Source organism: Phyllostomus hastatus, unplaced genomic scaffold (genome assembly GCF_019186645.2).
Source record: "Phyllostomus hastatus isolate PE091 unplaced genomic scaffold, TTU_PhHast_1.1 phas_contig_34, whole genome shotgun sequence".
NCBI classification, from domain to species: Eukaryota; Metazoa; Chordata; class Mammalia; order Chiroptera; family Phyllostomidae; genus Phyllostomus; species Phyllostomus hastatus.
The window spans coordinates 46,146,605-46,164,607 of NW_025333857.1; the positions used below are offsets into that span (position 1 = coordinate 46,146,605).

General features: G+C 50.7%; 1 protein-coding gene, 1 non-coding gene and 1 pseudogene across 4 annotated transcripts; 2 read left to right on the forward strand and 1 right to left on the reverse strand.

The window, feature by feature from the left end:
* Positions 1-972: 972 nt before the first annotated feature.
* Positions 973-1,075, reverse strand: LOC123820344. The gene has a single exon (XR_006785960.1). It is a non-coding gene; the product is annotated as a U6 spliceosomal RNA (small nuclear RNA).
* An 871-nt stretch (positions 1,076-1,946) lies between these two features.
* On the forward strand, positions 1,947-2,137 carry LOC123820354 (annotated as a pseudogene).
* Positions 2,138-6,913: 4,776 nt separating this feature from the next.
* On the forward strand, positions 6,914-15,696 carry DNAJB5 (DnaJ heat shock protein family (Hsp40) member B5). 3 transcript variants are annotated; one of them, XM_045840869.1, is made up of 5 exons: positions 6,936-7,049; positions 7,930-8,071; positions 10,418-10,662; positions 13,532-14,133; positions 14,265-15,696. In XM_045840869.1, the coding sequence occupies exons 2-5, from the start codon at positions 8,004-8,006 to the stop codon at positions 14,496-14,498; spliced, it is 1,149 nt and encodes a 382-aa protein (XP_045696825.1). In that variant the 5' UTR covers positions 6,936-7,049; positions 7,930-8,003; the 3' UTR covers positions 14,499-15,696. The 3 variants fall into 3 exon arrangements, with proteins under 3 accessions (XP_045696826.1, XP_045696825.1, XP_045696824.1); XM_045840870.1 differs by lacking the exon at positions 7,930-8,071 and having other exon boundaries at positions 6,914-7,049; XM_045840868.1 differs by lacking the exon at positions 6,936-7,049 and having other exon boundaries at positions 7,890-8,071.
* Positions 15,697-18,003: the final 2,307 nt, after the last annotated feature.

Sequence of the window (18,003 nt, forward strand, 5' to 3'; positions counted from 1 at the left end):
AGGGCTTCCATACCTCTCCTCCCTGGAGTTTTCCCATGGAGGTCTATCAGGCTCAGAGGCATCTTAATAACATCCTACAGGTTCCCTTCTCCTTGTCTCCAGGCTCACTGAAGCCAAGCATCCGGACAGAAAAGGGGGCATAACAGCTTAGTCCTCTGTGGGCCCTAATGACCCACAGACATCCCCACCCTCAGTCCAGCAGTCATGACTGGCCCTCCCAGAACTCTTCCTTCTATCAACTGCCACTTGTTCCTGGGGCTGGCTAGAGCACAGGTGGCAAACACAAGGCCTGCAGGCCGAATCCAGCCCAGCACCCTGTTTCTACCTGGCAGCAGCACCAAGCTCCTTGCCCCTAGTTAAGGAGTAGTTACATTTATACAGTCCTAAAATTACATTCGGCTTTGAAGGCAACCACAAGGCTAATGCGGCCCCTGGTGAACTTTGACACTAGAGCCTTGGTTCCACACGGACTTCCACCCACCCTCTCCTGCTTTGGCTCAAGTGCACTCCTCTTTATCGCTAGGGAAACTCATCGCCCCGAGGGAAACAGTGGCTGCTACATTTGTTAAACATGGAGTAATGTGTTTTCTGTCCCACCCACCCAAAGGGTTATTTGAAGTCTGACTTGGCTAAACCTTAGTTTCCTCATCTGTAAAAATCTAGAAAATAGTCCCTTTTCTGTCTGCCTCCTGGGCTGATGGTTGAGTGAGGACAGAATGAGTTTGATAAGGGGAAGAGCTTTATACCCTGTGAGATACTGAGTGAGCAGCATGGCTTTCTGGCCCCATCTGAAGGTTATGTGTGTATCATCTTCCACCCAACCAGTCCCAGGCATAGCTGTGGAACTGCCTGTGGCCTCTGTCCACAGTGCTGAAGTCACAGCCAAGCCAGCTGGGAATCTTCAGTCCTTTATTTTTTGTTTTGTAGTTATACTTATTCATATATACATCCATTTTACATTTTAATATTTATCAAAAAATCTAAAACTTCACAAGTTTTCATGTCATCCTTACACAGGGGCCATGCTAATCTTCTCTGTATCATTTCAATTTTAATATATAAAGGAGGATCCAAAAAAAAAACTGGAATTATCTTCTGGAGGGCAGGTCCCCTGTAGTACAGCCTTCCCCCACTAGGTAAGTGTTCTAGGAACCTGTCTGCATCAGTACCAGCTGGCATTATTGTGAGGAGCTGCATTTGGCTTCAGTGAATTTTTTTTGAAGACTCTTTCAACACATTTGCCCATTTCATGATGGGTGATTTACAAGTGCACCTGCCCACACCACACTAAGTGTTCAGCAGTTTTTGACCAAAAAATGGCATGATCCCCATGCCCCACCCTCTCTATTCACCCAATCTTGCCCTGTTGCTAGTGACTTTTGCCAATTGGAAGAGGTGAAACAAAAAACATCAGAAGCACTAAAAGTCATTAAAGTAAACACACTCAAGAACTGTTGTGAACAGTGGGAAAAAGTCTCAATAAGTGTGTTGCATCAAATGGAGAGTATTTTAAAGGTGATTGAAGTTTAAACATGTAAAAATAAATACAGAATTTTAAATAAATTATGGGTTTGGGGGGTCCTCCCTTGTATGTGCTGCCAAAGCGAGCTCGTCAGTCTCTCCTTGTCTCACCTTTAAATAAGCATCAAGTACAGAGGTTTTCAGGGATTGCCCTGAAACTACGTATTACCAATTTTTAAAATTAATTTATTTCAAGTATTTTTGTTTCTAAAGTAAATATAACACTCCTTTCAAAATCATAACAGGTACAAATGGATAAGATGTGATTTAGAAGCTTAGAAAGAAAAGAAATTGTGGTCTGCAGTTGGTATGGGTAAACAGTTGGAGGTGGCTACCAAAAAACTGATGTAACATGAGGCTACATGCAACCAAGTTCAGAGTCAGAGGAAGGAGCAGGCTGGCTCATTTGTAATTGCACTGGCACCCCAGGAAAAAACTAAGCCAGGTGCTCTGTCCAGGTGGTGCAGCAGAGCACAGGGCTCTGCCCTGTGATGTACAGTCCCTTTCCACAATGTTGGAGAGAAAGCCAGGTCTTGAATCTGTGCCCACATATTCCTACAGCTTCTCAGAGTCCTTTAGACAATGACTGAGGAGATGAACCATGCAGGAAACATCTCTAGAAAAAAATAGAAAAAATAGAGAAAAGAAAAAAACATAGAGAAAAACAACTAAGCCAGGTAATCCAAAAGCTAAATCAGGCTCTGTGAACTCAAAACAGGCAGGGAAACATGGTCTTAGTGCCTGGAACAGAATGAGGCAAAAGAAGAGCCCATGAAGGCCTGAGGGGTGTTCACCCTAGGGAGGAGCAAACAGACTTGAGGGATGCAGAGGCTGATACCTGGCAGATGGGACCTATAAGGTCAACGTGACCTCAAGCACAGAGCCAAGGCCAAAGGTGGAGTAGAGGCAGATCTCTGCTCAATAGGACCGAAAGATAACTGGATACCAGGGAAGGTGGTGAAGATGTATAAGCATACAACAGAAGTGTTGAGTTGGGCCCTGGTTGGTGTGGCTCAGTGGACGGAGTACTGGCCTGCAAAATGAAAGGTCGCTGGTCTGATTCCCACTCAGGGCACATGCCTGGGTTGCGGGCCAGGTCCCCTCTTGGGGGTATGCAAGAGGCAACCGATTGACTTATCTCTCACACATCAATGTTTCTCTCCCTCTTTCTCTCTCCCTTCCCCTCTAAAAATAAGTAAATAAATAAAAATCTTTTTTTTTAAAAAAGAAGCATTGAGTTTGGGCAGGGGGATGCCTTGAGACCTATGATGCCAGTAAATGGTTAAGGACCTTCTGAGGAGTGCCCAGCCCTGAGCCCTGCTTATTGTAGGGCAATCCATGATTGTGTGAACCCACATGACCCCCAAAGCATCCGCATCACTGGATTAGGAACTTTAATTTATTTACACTTGACCTTAGCCAAAAAGCCGAGAAGCGATGGAACTTTAATTTATTTAGTTCAACCTTTTAGACCATCTGTTATGCCTGCAGCTCTGGGTCTTGACCTGAAAGAAAAGATCCAAGGTCTCAATACCCCTGATTTCTCCTTCCCAGGTTGGCTCTGGGAAACTTGCCTCTAGAACATGATGTTGCACGCCCTCTGCTGGTCATTCTTAGCACTGCCCTCTCATCCCAAGGCAAGAAATGACTTCTTTCACCCTTATGGTACTAGTCAGTGTAGGTTCACAACATGCAGAGAGATTCCAGGCAAGTACCAGGGAGGTTAGATCACTATTCAGTGTTCAGTCAGAATACAGTATCAGAATGGAATCTTCAGATGAATTCAAATGTCTGTAATGAAGATGAGGGCTGATCCATGTCTAGGAGGAGGGCTTAGGCTGAGGCTGGGTTTGGGGAACTATCTGGTTCAGGACTAAGACTAATAAGGTCAGTGTCTCAGGCTGAGGCCCAAGTTGGGACTCAGAGTGGGACTGAAGTCTGTGCTCAAGTGTCGGCATGAAGTATGTACCCAGATGAGATGTTAAGAGACTGACCTCATGAAGTCAGTCTGCATCCAGGGTAATGGGGTCAATGTAGCATTCCTATACAGGTAGAAGCATTAGGTAATAAGCACCAGCCACTGCAGAAGTCAAGCAGAGATGTTTCCAGGGGAGAAATATAAGGTATGGGGAACAAAATGAGGTAGTCACTAATTTCTAAGGGCCTCCTAACCTTAAAGATAGTAATGCTCAGGCTAGAGCCCCTTTCTCCTCAGAAGATAGATCTCAGTATTCCAGTTACAGCTTCCTGTAAAAGCCTGCCCCTACCAACTCTAGTACCATCACAAATGATACATACAACTTGGGGACAGGAGAGGTCAAAGGGCTAGTCCTGACACTGCAGAGAGCTGGCAGCTGTGGGAGTAGTCTTCCTTTCCCTCAGGATTCTCTGTTTCTACCGGCAACAGTGCCCGGCAGCCTCCCACATCCAGATCTTAGCAACCGCGGGAGCGCCTGGCAACTGCTGCCATGGTGACAAGACAGGGACCCGAGAATGAGCTGAAGGGGGAACACTTCCTCTGGAGCCTTCAGAATATGTACAGAATTGCAGATTCCCCCTCCCATAGGCAGTCTGGGAGGGAACATGTGCTCCTGTCTAAACACCTCCTCACTGGTACCCACCCCCACCCATGCCCCCAGGTTCCGGTTCCTTCAGGGTGAGGAAATGAGGGACATTTTGGATTATGATGTCTCCATGGGGAGGGAGAGTGAGTGAGGTGTTGGCAACTGACGTGATCACACATGCATGCAGACACCGCAGACACGATGTCAGTGTGACAACAGCCATGAAGCCACACTTCATCCACTCCATCATGTAGACACAGGCCTACACAGTCATTTAATCACATGTGTACACTAGCACAAAATCACACACCTACAGCAAATAGCACAGAATCAGGCACACCACCACACAAAAATAATTACACAGATAGACTCTTACAAACTGCATTACAGACATAACAGCACAAATAACTCCCAATCAGAATCAAACATTTACAGATGCACTCACACACCAAGATTATCTGTGAACATTCAGAGTAACAGTTAACTTTGTAAGCATCAACTATATGCCAAGCTCAGAACTAGGTGCATTACGAGTTACCTTAATTAACCCTCACAATAACCCTAAGATGTACCACTACTGTATATCCCCATTTTACGAAGAAGGAAATGAGGCACAGATGCAGCCTCACAAGGTCGACAGTCTGCCCCCAGAGCCTGCATTCTTCTACCCTATGCGTCACCCTCATTCATCACACACACACCTGACACCCAGGGCAATGGGACAGAGGGCAGCAATAGGGAGCCCAACAGACAATGGAGTCTGTGCCACCAATACTTGAAGGCACAGCCCTGTACCCTCCAAGGTCTAAGCCTACACTTTAGCATTTGCCGGGACCAGGTTGGGGGCCGGTGACTAAACTTTCTGCCTCCATGCTGGCACAGGCAAGACTGGAGGAGGCAAAATACACAACTGAAATAGGCGGAAGCAGAGCCACCCACAAACCAGGCCCCCATGAATCTGGAGACAGAGTGAGAACCCCCAGATCTAAGGAGGCAGCACCAGTCCTAGGCCCCTTATCCCACCTTGCCCGTCTCTGTGTCACACTATTCCTTTCCCTCGTGATCCCACCTCCCCTCCCTTCCTTATTCTTCCTCACCCCATATCTCTTTCCCATCCTTTTGCTGTTCACCCCATCTCCCATCCCTTCTATTCCTTGTTCCCGACTCCCCCTTCTCCTTACCTCTTACCCAATCTCTTCTCCCCAACTCTCCTCCTCCTCCTCATCCCATCTTCCCTCCCTCCTCTCCTCATCCAGCAAACTACTTCCTTTCTTCACACTTCACACCCCTTTACACCTGGGATCCCCATAGTGAGTACTAGAAAGAAGACAGGTAGTGGAGACTATGCAGACCTGACCTCAGGACCCCCAGACGTCCCTCACACTCTGCTCTGCTTTGTTGGCTAGATACTGATTTTCTCCCACCCTCAGTTTCCAGCTCTATCTAGTTCGCATGACCTCATGGGTGTCCGCCTCTGCTCTGGCCCTTTCTTTCTTCTCAAACCCTCCAAGAATTCCTTCCCCCTCTTCACCGGAGGGTTACTCTCTCCCCACCCCCGTTCCCTCTAGCACAGATGGGCCTGGGAGACAGTGACGTGGGCGCCAGGCACCAGGCACCGTGTCTGCTCAAGCGTCGGCTTCCGCTGGTGACCGCCTCCGCAGCCCTGCCTGCTCTGAACAGCGGGGACACTGGGTTGAGATTTAATGGGGAGTGGGGGTGGGGGTGAGACTGAGATGGGAGATTCTGAGGGTGTTAAGAAGGATCATGTGGAGCTGAGATGAAGGGTTAAAGAGGGAAGCTAGAATAGGAGAGAGCTTGGGAGCAGAAAAGATTAAAAATAGGATAAGCCAGAAGATCTTGGGGGAAAGGTGGGAGATTAGATGGGGCAAAGAAGAGGAAAGAGCAAGGGTGGGGGTGGGGCAGGGGGCGCTAAAATATAGGAACTCAAAGGGGAAGTAGGATGGAAGATTATAGAGAGAACTTTAAGGGGGTTGTGGGGCTTGTTGAGAAGAAGCTGCTAATGAGGGAGCTGGGACGTGCGGATTATACAGAATGAAAAGGGGACTCAGAAAGGGAATCACGGAGGTGTTAGGGCTGGGGAGAACTACCCGGTTACAAAGGAAACAACATAAGGGCACTTAAATTCTGCAGTCTACCGGGGCCTGTTTTGAAATTCAGTTAGGTCACGTCAGGCCACCTCGGGGTCAAGGTAAGGTAAAGCTAAATTAGGTCAAGTCGAAGTGAGTTCACAGTTCGATGGAAGACAGGTTAAGAATGGGTGACCTTTTGACCCTAGTCCAGAGACTACACCTCCCAAAGTGCACTACTCTCTCCCTTACCCCGCTAAATGATGAGAGGAAACCGCCCAGAGTCACCGCCAACTGGTGGGCGCAGTTTTCCTTTAAGGCTCCCTTTGATATTGCACGGGTTCCAGAAGGTTCTCTCCCGGGATTCCAGCGGTGGCCAGTACGTCCCACCTTCCCAAACCGGAGATTGGATTAATGCAGTTGTGCAACCCACCTCCAGGCTCGGGTCTGAGCCCCACAGACCAACCAATAAAATCAAAGGGCGCGTGGAGTTGCCGCCCTCTGTCCTTTTCACCAATGACATGACGAGACAGCGAAGAGGTGTGGTTGACTGATCCCAGAGTCCACCAATGAGAGCCATACCAAGCACTGCCAGGAATGTGTGCGCGTGTGGCCGGGTGACAGAGGTGGGGAATGGGCGGCTATCACTAAGCCACTTGTAGAAAGCTGTCCAATTACAACTGAGATTGTGCTGAGTGACGGGCAGAGGACGCAATGGGCAGTGCGGAGGCGGAGCCGTGGGGGCGGGTTCCCGGGCCCGCTTTCTGCGGCCGGCGGGCAGGCGACTCCTGTCCAGAGTGGAGGCGGCGGAGCCGGAGCTGGGGGAGGGGGCAGCGGCTGTCTGACGGACCGCGGAGGCACCCGCCGCTCCTCACCGGTGAGGGAGCCGAGCTAGGATTCGGGGGTCCTGGGAGTGTGGGCGTCGCGAAGCCAGGGGTCCTGGTGTCAGGGGGTTGGGACACTGAGGGCCCATCGGCTCTTCTGCCGTAGGGGTGCGGGGACTTGGACTCTGCAAGGCATTCGTTGTCCGCGACCCTCTTACAGGGGGAAATCAGCGTCTGAGCCGGGGGGAGGGTCGGTCGAGCCGGGTTGGGTTGGGTTCCACCGGGCGGAGGCGGTTCTGAGACGGCCCAGCCAGCCAGCACCGGTGACATCACCGACCCCCCTCCTCCGCCCAGGCCCCCTCCTCTCTCCTCCCTTCCCCTTTCTTCCCCTCTCTCCTCCCCTCCTCTCCTCGCCGCGCCTTTTGTCCCAGCGGGGCTCGGCTCTGCCCCGCCCCTCCCCTCCTATCTCTGAGGGAGGAGACTCCCCATCAGTGACTTCATTGAGTAGGTTCTTGGGTCTTAGGGTCGGGTCCTCCCCGGAGAGAGAGAGAGAGGCGCGAGAGGAGCTCAGTGTCTCTCAGGCCCTCACAGACAATCACACCTGTCATAGGTACACACGCTGCCACTCACAGCACACGCTCGCACTGCCAGCCTTACTGTCACACTGTCATTCAGCCATTCACAATCAGCCAGACATTGCTGCACCTGAGAGCAGGTGGCCTCTGGACCCTATCACTTCACTCTCCACACCTGGGGATCAGGTCCAGCTCCTGCTGCACTGGACAGGCCTTGATGGGCAAGTGCCTCTGAGAACCCGAGGAGGTGACTTCCAAAGCTGCAGCTTTCCAAGCAGGCTCCCGTGGAGCCATCAGAGGTGAGGGGCTGGGCTGGGCATGTTTAAGCGCACAGTGCTCTCCTGCCCATCCCCAGCAGCAACCCCACTACAGGCCCGAGGAGCTTTCCGGAGCTTCCCACACTTCTGGGGAGAAGACTTCTTAGCCAGCTTGATGTTTAAAATTCAGCTGGAGCCCTTAAAACTTCGAGCGTGGACGCTGAATGGGTTTGTGAAGTTTCGGTAAGTCCCTCCGGAGAATGGCACTCATCCCATACCAAGTCAGTTTCTCCACATCACATCCCCCACCCTTGCCTACTTCCTTCATCCACCTCATCCTCATCTCATCCTCATTACAACAACAGCCTCCTACCTCACCCCTACATTTGAATGAAGTGTACCCCTTTATCATTTGTCTCCTGTACCAAACCCTTCAGGCATCCACCCATTTTCCACAAACATCTCCAGTATTTTCACTCTCTACATCCCTCCTTCAATCATTGGCAACTCGTCTCCTACCTCAGCCATTTCCATTTCTACCTCATTCCTGTCCATCAGTACTTCATTTTCTGTATCAACAATCTCCCCTCCCTATACCAGTCCCCTTGCTGTTTCTCCTCATTTTTCATTCCTGTCTCTGCATTAACATCCTCTCCATTCTTCTCCATCAAAGGCAGTGCCATGCCATGGGGCTCCTTTGTCATTCCAACACGTGGCTCGTGGGTAGGGGAGGGAGGGAGGAAAGAAGGAAGAAAAAGGCAATTCCTGAAAGAGATTGCCCTGTGTCTGTGGAGGCAAGTGTATTACAGGTCTAGAACAGCTAGCAGGTGGGTGCCCAGGAGGAAGCTGGCTGGATGAAGAGGTAATGTAGGGACAGCAAGAGGAGGGTGGGAGAATTGGCAAGTCTTTCATTTGCCCTCTGCCTAGAAGCTGCTATAGTTTTCTGGGGGTACCCTTTTGGTGTGCTAGGATTCCTTCCCAATCCTAGGGGAAAGAAGGTGTGGGTCGTGGCAGAGATGGCAGACCACCCCCAGCTCCCTCTCAGACGGCTTTTACTGCTGCTTCCGAAAATGGCTGCCCTCCCCCAGATGCTCTTTCTTCTCTGCCTCCTCCATCCCCAGCCTCCCCCATCAGGCATGACATGCTGGTAGGGGGAGAAGGGGAGGACCCGCCTTTATGGAGCCTTCTCTTCATCAGAGTGAAGTGACTCCCAGAACCATGAGTCAACTCAGCCACCTGCTACGGGCTGTGTGGGGGCAGGAGGTGGGGCCATTGTCCCTACCTACCTGGAGCTTTGAGGCCACCTTTTACCAATTATAGCCCTCATTCCTGCCAGGAAACCCTGTACCCCTCACTGAAGTAGTCAAGAGGCAGAAAAGCAGGCCTTAGCTGGAGTTGCTAGCCCAGGACATTGCTAGAAAGACTGGTTCTCTGGGCTTTGGCAGGGGTTGGCCAGATCTCAGAAGGGCTGGAGAATGGCTTCTGGCCATTCTCCCAAATAGTTCTAGATAGAGAGAAGTCCCCTTCCTTTCATATACAACCACAGAGACACGGGTGGCGGGAAAATAGCATGGAAGAATTAGAGCCTTATATTTCTCCCTCACATAACAAATGCCCCTGCATCCAGCTTAGAAGGGACTCAGAGGAGTATGGGCCCAGCACTGGGCCAGATCCTAAACCACTGGGCAGGTGAGAGGGAGGGACTGGTAGGGAAATATTAAGGAAATGGTGGTTAGTGCCCAATTGTCTCCTAACAACTAAGGTTTAAAAAGGCCCTACCACTGGGATGTTTTTGTTCACTAATATTGGTGCTTAGGTGGCACAGACATATCTTCACACACAGTTTTGTGTGTAGACACTGGGAAATGAGTAAAGGGAGCTGTTGCCCTGGTTGAGGAAAGGACAGTGTCACCCCCTACAAATGAGGGAGTTAGAAATGGCAGTTTCCAAAGGCTGTGAGTCATCCTCTGACTTGAGTCACACGTGAGAATTAGCATAGTCTGGGGGTGGGGGCAGGGAGGCCTGGGGTCTCCAATGGCAGAGAGGACTCCAGGCACCCACTCCCTGACTCAGCCTGGCTGGGCAGGACAGCTGGCTGAAGACCCAGGCCAGTCCCCAGTCGTAGGCCACTGCCCCAGCTGCCCTTAGCCTGGGCACCATGCCTGAGGCATGGCGTAGGCGACCACGATACTCAGGTGACCTCACCCGGTACATTGATCTCCGCCAGCTTCTGTGCACGGGTCTGTCAGTCCATGGTGCTACCTCACTCGGCAGGGCCTTTTGGGGATCCTCAGTCTGGCTCAAGGACGTGGGTCTTAGTCTAGCTCCAAGAAGTGGGCCACGGCCCCCAGCTTCCTGCTGGAAAAACCCAGGAACTGAGGAAAGAATCACCAAATACTACAATGTCAGAGCTGGAAGAGATCATCTAGTCTAAACCTTTTGCTTTACTGATGGGGAGACAGAGGCCCACAGAAAAGGCATGACCTGCTGAGAGTTACACAGTGACTTTAGGGACTGCAGGGCCATCAGCAGCAGGGCTGGGGCAGAAGGGAATAGAGGCATCAAGGATTGGCCCTGGATTTCTTTCAGAAACAAGGAGACCAGTGCTGGCCCAGTGGCTGTGATGGGAAAGGACTATTACAAGATTCTTGGGATCCCATCGGGAGCCAACGAAGATGAAATCAAGAAAGCCTATCGGAAGATGGCCTTGAAGTACCACCCAGACAAGAACAAAGAACCCAATGCTGAGGAGAAGTTTAAGGAAATTGCAGAGGCCTATGATGTGCTAAGTGACCCTAAGAAACGAGGCCTGTATGACCAGTATGGGGAGGAAGGTAAGAGAGCAGTGCTCCAACCTGATATTGGGCCCCTGTCCTTGTCTGGGGTCCTGGCTGACCCAGTTCTCATAGCAGGGAACTGGAGACTGAGGAAGGGGTGAAGGAGGCACTTGTTCCTAACACTAACACCCAGAGGAGAGAAGAGACCACCTACTACCCTGCCCGCTTACCACAGTTCTCCCCGCCTCTCTCTGCCCCTCTCTGCCCTTCTCCCTGCTTAAGTTCAGGCCTTAGAGAGGCCTTAGAGAGGTCTGAACTTAGAATCAGAGGCCTTCCCCCTCCTGTTTTTCCCTCCCAACCTTATTAGTCCTGCCTGAAGTCCTTGCTGCTTCATTGGCTGATGGGGAAGGTTAGAGAAAGGGAGTATATGGTTTTTGGGAGGACAGCATTTACATTCATCAGCATAAAAGCTTGACCCTTAAGCAGCCTGGGAATTAACCACTGAAGCACTGAGTTAAAGAGATGGTAATTCCCTTCTCTGCTCCCTCCCTGCCCACTTCTGGCCACCAGAACAAAGAGGAGCTTTGCTCCCTGAGGAAGTGGCAGGGATCCACGGGTGGCAGGGAAACTGCTGCTGGCATCTTGCCCTGTCCCTGGGGTAGCTGGTGGCCACACACAGGGTGGCAGGAAAGGCCCAAATAAAGCCTCTAAGAGGGCGGCCCCTCCCAGCACATCCCACTGGCATGATGTAGCTGCTAATTCTGGGCCTGCCCCTCAGGGCTGCCTGCCACCCGCCAGCCACAGGCACCTGTCAGGCTATATTAAGAGACATAGTCACAGCTGAGGACTCTCCTTCCCGGGAGGAACTGTCCTTCCTCCCTGACTGCATCTACCTTTCTTTTACATTCTCCTCCATACTTTCGCCACTGTTGCCTCAAATTATATAGGCTAACCATATGCACTGTACCCGATATAGGGTAGGCACCCAAAAGAACGTTCTTTTCCTCTGTTCTTCCTTGCTGTGTGTTCCGTGCTGTTACCTTCTAAGCACCCCAGTCCTCCCAGTCCTTCTTCTCATTCTCCATGCCACTACTTTCTTCCATTTTTTCCCCGTTCATCTACTAAACTTGCCAACTTCCAGATTCACCAGACATCTTCTGGAATCCCCAGTACTCTCTCAGCTAAGATTCTTTTTCCTCTGGGATAGAGGAGTGGGAGAATTAGAGGTAGGGAAAGGGGGAAGCCGTGCAGACACCATGCCACCATGTGACCTCTCGAGGAACTGCACTCATCCTTGCACTGGGCCTCACCTTTGTTCAGGAAAAAGGTGGGAGCTGAGAGAGAGCTACCTGGAAACGTCACCCCTCCTGCATGACCAAGCCTAGTGAAGGGCAAAGCTCAGCCCCTAGGCCCAGACACTGAGTTTTAATGCAGATCTGCATCCCAGGAAGGGCCCCTGAGGATGCAGCACAACCTTAAAGAGACATCCAGAGCCTGGGGAGGGAAAACCAGGATTGGAAATGTGGGTTATATTTCTGTCTGCCCTGCCTCCTCCCCAACACCCAGACAGAACTGTTGTGCGCACAGACTCCGTGCTCAGCCCCAGCTGAGGACAAGTCGTTCCTGGCTTGAAAAGGGGGTGGTAGCGGTACAGCAGGAATCCCTGCAGAGAAATTACCCCTTTCTTTTGTCACCAGCCCAATCTCCCTCTCTCACTGAGCTCTGCAAGCTTCTCAAACTCACCTGATAATCAGACCTCAACAAAAGGAAAGAACAGACCCCGAGCCTTAAGGAAGGGGTGAAAAGGCAGCCACCAGGAGTCTCTGAATAGCCTGCCACGTGGCCTCTCTAATGAAATCCAAATCTGCCCTTGTGGTCCCGGAAATAAGAGGCTAATGTAGACTCGGGCTTCCACAGCCAATTGAAATTCAAGATAAAAGAAAGTACTCAAAGAGAAGAGTCCCTTCCTCTAGCTTGGGCCCCACCCTACATATTCTAGATCAATTCTCACTCCTTCCTATGCCCACTCTTTTCCCCACTACCACCACTACCATCCCCCCGTAAGGCTGCCACCAGGAACATGAGCCCCTTAGAGAGGACCTAACTTCAGAGAGAGCAGCTGGGGTCACCACCCACAATGTGCCAGCTCATTCATGCATTTTAGCTGCTCTGGCATTATGAGATACAGGGCTTGGTGTTATATAACTCCAGGGAGCTTCATTCCTATTGTAGTCTGTATCTATCCAATGTGTGAATGGCACCCCCTGGAGTTGTGCAACAGTGAATCCTAAATGTGGAAACAAAGCATTTGAGAACTTTTCCTAGAGAAGTAGCCCCTCATCTCCAAGCTAATGAGCTTTCTTGCTTTTGGGGATCCTCATTTCCTATTTGGTCTGAAGTCAGGGAAAGGAGAAACTATGCAAGAAGCAGAGTGAGAGTGGGCCTCCTCCAGGATTATATCCTCACCTTATTTGGGACACTTACTAGCCCCCTATGGGGTCAAATCTTATCCAGTTACCTCTTGCCCTGTGTGTCTTTGAAGATAAGCAAAAACTTTGGAGCCAGATGTTACTTGTAATGTGACCCCAGGCCAGCCACTCAAGGCTCTGTGAGATATGTTTGGGCCATTGGTACCTGAGAGAGATTACAGGACTGGAAGTCACATCCTCTAAGGCTTCTAGTCTTAGCTTTTCCACCTATTGGATAACAGCCTCTTTAAATCTCAACTTATGCTTTATTAAACATATCATTAAGAGCAAAAATTAATCTCACCAGACTTTTCTTACTCTATTAAGGCAGCCCTCTCTTTAGGAGTTAAAGATTTCTTCTTTCTCTAGGCCCATGAGTTGGGAGGTAGAAGGCAGGGAGAGGAGACTGGGGTGGGGCCTGGATCAGCCACACCATCCCTAACTTCTCTTCCCTCCAGGCCTGAAGACCGGCGGTGGTTCGTCAGGTGGCTCCAGTGGCTCCTTTCACTACACCTTCCATGGAGACCCCCATGCCACCTTTGCCTCCTTTTTTGGTGGCTCCAACCCCTTCGATATCTTCTTTGCCAGCACTCGCTCTACTCGACCCTTCAGTGGTTTTGATCCAGATGACATGGATGTGGATGATGATGAGGACCCATTTGGCGCTTTCGGCCGCTTTGGCTTCAATGGGCTAAGTAGGGGTCCAAGGCGAGCTCCAGAACCACTGTACCCTCGGCGCAAGGTGCAGGACCCACCAGTGGTGCATGAGCTGCGCGTGTCCCTGGAGGAGATCTACCATGGCTCCACCAAACGTATGAAGATCACAAGGCGGCGCCTCAACCCTGACGGGCGAACTGTGCGCACTGAGGACAAGATCCTGCACATTGTCATCAAGCGTGGCTGGAAGGAAGGCACCAAGATCACCTTCCCCAAAGAGGGTGATGCCACACCTGACAACATCCCTGCAGACATAGTCTTTGTGCTCAAAGACAAGCCCCATGCACACTTCCGTCGAGATGGTACCAACGTGCTCTACAGTGCTCTGATTAGCCTCAAGGAGGTGCGGCCTTGGTCAGGTTGCATGGGTGATGAGGGGGATAGATAGGGACATTCTTTCCCCACTTTAATTTTTTTCTCTCTTCCCAGTCACTCTACCTCACCTGTCATTAATCTCTGCCTCATTTTCCCCAGGCGCTGTGTGGCTGTACCGTGAACATTCCCACCATTGATGGCCGAGTGATCCCTTTGCCCTGCAATGATGTCATCAAGCCAGGCACCGTGAAGAGACTCCGTGGGGAGGGCCTTCCTTTCCCCAAGGTTCCCACCCAGCGGGGAGATCTCATTGTCGAATTCAAAGTTCGCTTCCCAGACAGATTAACACCACAGACACGACAGATCCTTAAGCAGCACCTTCCCTGTTCCTAGGCTCTGCCCCAGCCAGCCCAGAGTCTACCACAGCAATACCCCCACACTCACCCTACTCAATGTGCACCCAACTTGATGTTCACTGGACACCGGCAACTTTTTCTAAAATGCAAAAAAAAAAAAAAAAAAAAAGAAACCCACCCACTGGTTTTCAGGAAAATGTTCCTGTCCCTGACCCCTTTCAGAGCTGGGCTGCCTTGGGGAAGTGGGAGGGAGGTGGGGAGAACTAGCCCAGGCCAGGGGTCAATTTTCTTATCACTAGCTTTGAATGCAGTTCCCACTCCAGTGGCTGGAGAGTGACCTGAGTGCTACTTGAAGGTATCGAGATTCCTTGTCCATGCCTGTACATAGCATGCCCTCTTTCCCTTCTCAGCTTTGCTAATACCTCTTCTCTCCCTTCCCTTCAGCCTCCTCCTATGGGGGAGGAAGAGGATAGAAAGGACACTGCTTTCCCACCCCAAACCCACCCCCAGGTCCACAGTGTCCAAGGTTATCACACACACATTCGCACCCACAAAGCACTCACCTAGAGCTGTCTGTGCCTCTCCAGGGTTGAGATAAAAAGGGAAGGTCCATGACCCATGAACCAGGCCTTTGAGCACGAGACACTTTTCACTTCGGGCAGGGAGGTGAACAGGGCCCTCAGCAGCCTCCCTGACAGCTCTCCTGCCCAGACCCCCCCAGAGCTGGAAGTTCTCTCCTCCCTGTTGCTCTCAGGAGTGTGTAAGGATAGGGGGAGGGGAAGGGGGCCTCCTGTATTAAAGCTGAAAGATGGGGGGCAGGCTTCGTCTCCCAGTCCTCATCAGGAAGGGAAAGGGCTTTGGGGTCAGGTGGCAGCTATTCCCCAGCAAGAGATTCAGGGTCACAGGTTTCTCCCCACATCTGAACTCAGGGCCTAGCCACCCCCAAACTTCCAAATCCCATTTTTGTGATATGTGAAGCTACTTATTTCTTACCCTTCATGGAGGCTGTGTGGGAAATTTCCAGCCCTTTGATGCCTGTGTGACTCCACCCCATTCCCAGAGTTGTAAAAAGAAATCTGATAGTGCAGGAGCTAGGAGAGGACTGCTTCAGCAAGATCCTGGGGTGGGGTCTTTAGGTTTTCTCACTTTGACAAGCCCCTGAATGTTTTTATAGTAGTTTTTTTGTATTTTTTTGTAATGACAGTATTATGGAAAAATAAAATATTTTAAAAATATGGCATATGAGCAGGAGCAATGAAGCTGGGTTGGAGGCGGGTGTGCAGTGCCACAGTCAACCTTCCTCCAGGGCCCTGGTCACTTTTGAGAAGCTCAAGCAGGATCTCAATATAAGGTGAAGCTTGATTCCTTCCTTCCTCTAAGTCCAGACTTCTGGGACTTCCAAAACATATACCCCAAACAGCAAAGACAGAAGATACAACTAACCTATTAGAAGAAACAAAGCTATTTGGAAAGAATAAACATCCTTGATTATAAGAAACAAAGACTATCCTCTTTGAAGGATGTGCTATCCTGAGAATGAATGGATTTTCTCTACATGGACTAGAATTTTCCTTTGAGAGAAATTTCCCTCCTAGGAGAGGTGGAGGAGGACTTCCTGGATAACTAGAAGAGACACAGCCCCAAGGACAGAGTCTGGGACAGTGAAGAGGAGAGCTGGAGGTACCTGGGATCTGGTCCGTACTGGTGGGGCCTGGCTGGGAACACAGGCTCCCTGGGAGGCATGAACAATTGTTGCTGATCCTTAAATCTCATAATTTTCCAGGAATGTGTATTCTGGTCTCTGAGCTGCCTGGCCTGCTGATCCAGCTCTGGTCCTTAGGGCCTGCCTGCTGTGCTGACCACATGATACACTTGTCCCTGTCCTTGGATCTTGGTAGGAGGAGTCCTGTAGTTGAAAGGATGCCTATCTGTGGGCTCTGCCTGGGCCTAGACTTCCTCCTGGTGCTGATTCTCCTCTGTGCCTAAGCCCTGATTCCTTTCTTCTTTTCTTTCTTTAAAATATTTTATTTATTTTTAGAGAAGGGAAGGGAGGGAGAGAAACAGTTATCTGGGGACCTGGCCGGCCACCCATACAGGTGCCGACTGGGATTTGGTCTGCGGGGGTGACGCCCAACCAACCCTCTGAGCTGCACCAGTCAGGGCATGAGCCCTGATTCTGCTCCAGGATCCGGCCCACGATGGCCATGCCCTCCTGAGCTTCAGTGTCCCCAGTGCCATGAAGACAGCTCTGCTTTCACCTGGCCCTGGGCTCCACACAGAGACTAACACTGACTAGGCTTTTAACACGAAACTTCCTGCCCGTGTCTTTTTTCCTGGGACAATACCCTCAAAAAAAGTTCCCCACACCTTTATCCATGGCACTTTTGGAAGAGAAAGGGAAGAAAGGGGAGAGAGGGAGGCAGAGGGACTAGCAAGTTGAGTGGCTTCTCGTGGGCGCTCGCAGGCTCTGTGGCGAGTCCGGAGCCCAGCAGCCCCACCCACAGGTCCCACAAACCGAGGGGGGGCGGGGGGTTGCAGTGGGAAGAGCCCTGGGACGTCCAGAAAAGTCCCTCTGGAATCTTGGCTGAGTTTAACTGCCCACCTCTGTTCTCATGAAAGCCAAGAAGGCTGACTGCGTCCTGAGGAGAATGAAGCCTCCTGAGGTGGCCAGTAAGAAGTCTGAGGAGAATCCTGAGGCTCCGCCCCACCACAGGCCCCGCCCCACAATAGAACCCCGCCCATTTCTCATTGCTTCACCCCTAAGTTACTGAGCCTCTGACCAGATACTGAGCAACAGGTGCTGGAGTTGTAAACTGGGTAGACAAGCCCTTATATAACTAAGATACAGATCAATCTAGTGTGGAAAGTGCTGGTCAGGGAGAGGAGGATAAGGGCGCCCATCCTTGTTGGGAAGGTCAAGGGAGGCCCCCTCGAGAGACACCTTTCACTGTGGCAGGAAGGAAGGAGGTTATATGCAATGGTTTTTGACGATGGAAAGTTCCCATCTGATGGCTTCTGATTCCTCTGAAAAGTGGAGGTCTAGCACATCAGCTAGGGGACAGAGAAAAGAGAAGTTAAGGCAAGTGTAGAAGGTTGGCTTGACTTTTTAGTAGAAAGTGAGAGTTTTTAAGAAATGAAGTAAGTTTTACAGGCAGGGAGCTTTGCCTGTTTTGATCACCAATGTATTCCAAGTACTTAGAACAACAGTATCCTAGCGCATAGCAGGCACTTAATAGAATTCATGAATAAATGCTTTTCAGGTGAACATTAGTTGTAGACCATGAGTTTATGGTGGCACCAGCTTACTCATATGTGTGATTTTATCCAATAGGGCTGAGCCGCTTCCTACAGGGCAGGTCTGGCAGAGGCAGAGAGTTGGGATTTTGTTAGGTAGAAATGATGAAAGGAGAATGAATTGAGAAGCATTTGGGATAGTGACCATACAGTCTATCATGGGGAGGGAGGAAATGAGGGCAAGAGGTTGTTCACCGATCAGGAAGAAGAGGAGGACCAATGGAATGGATGTCCTGACAAGCTAGAAG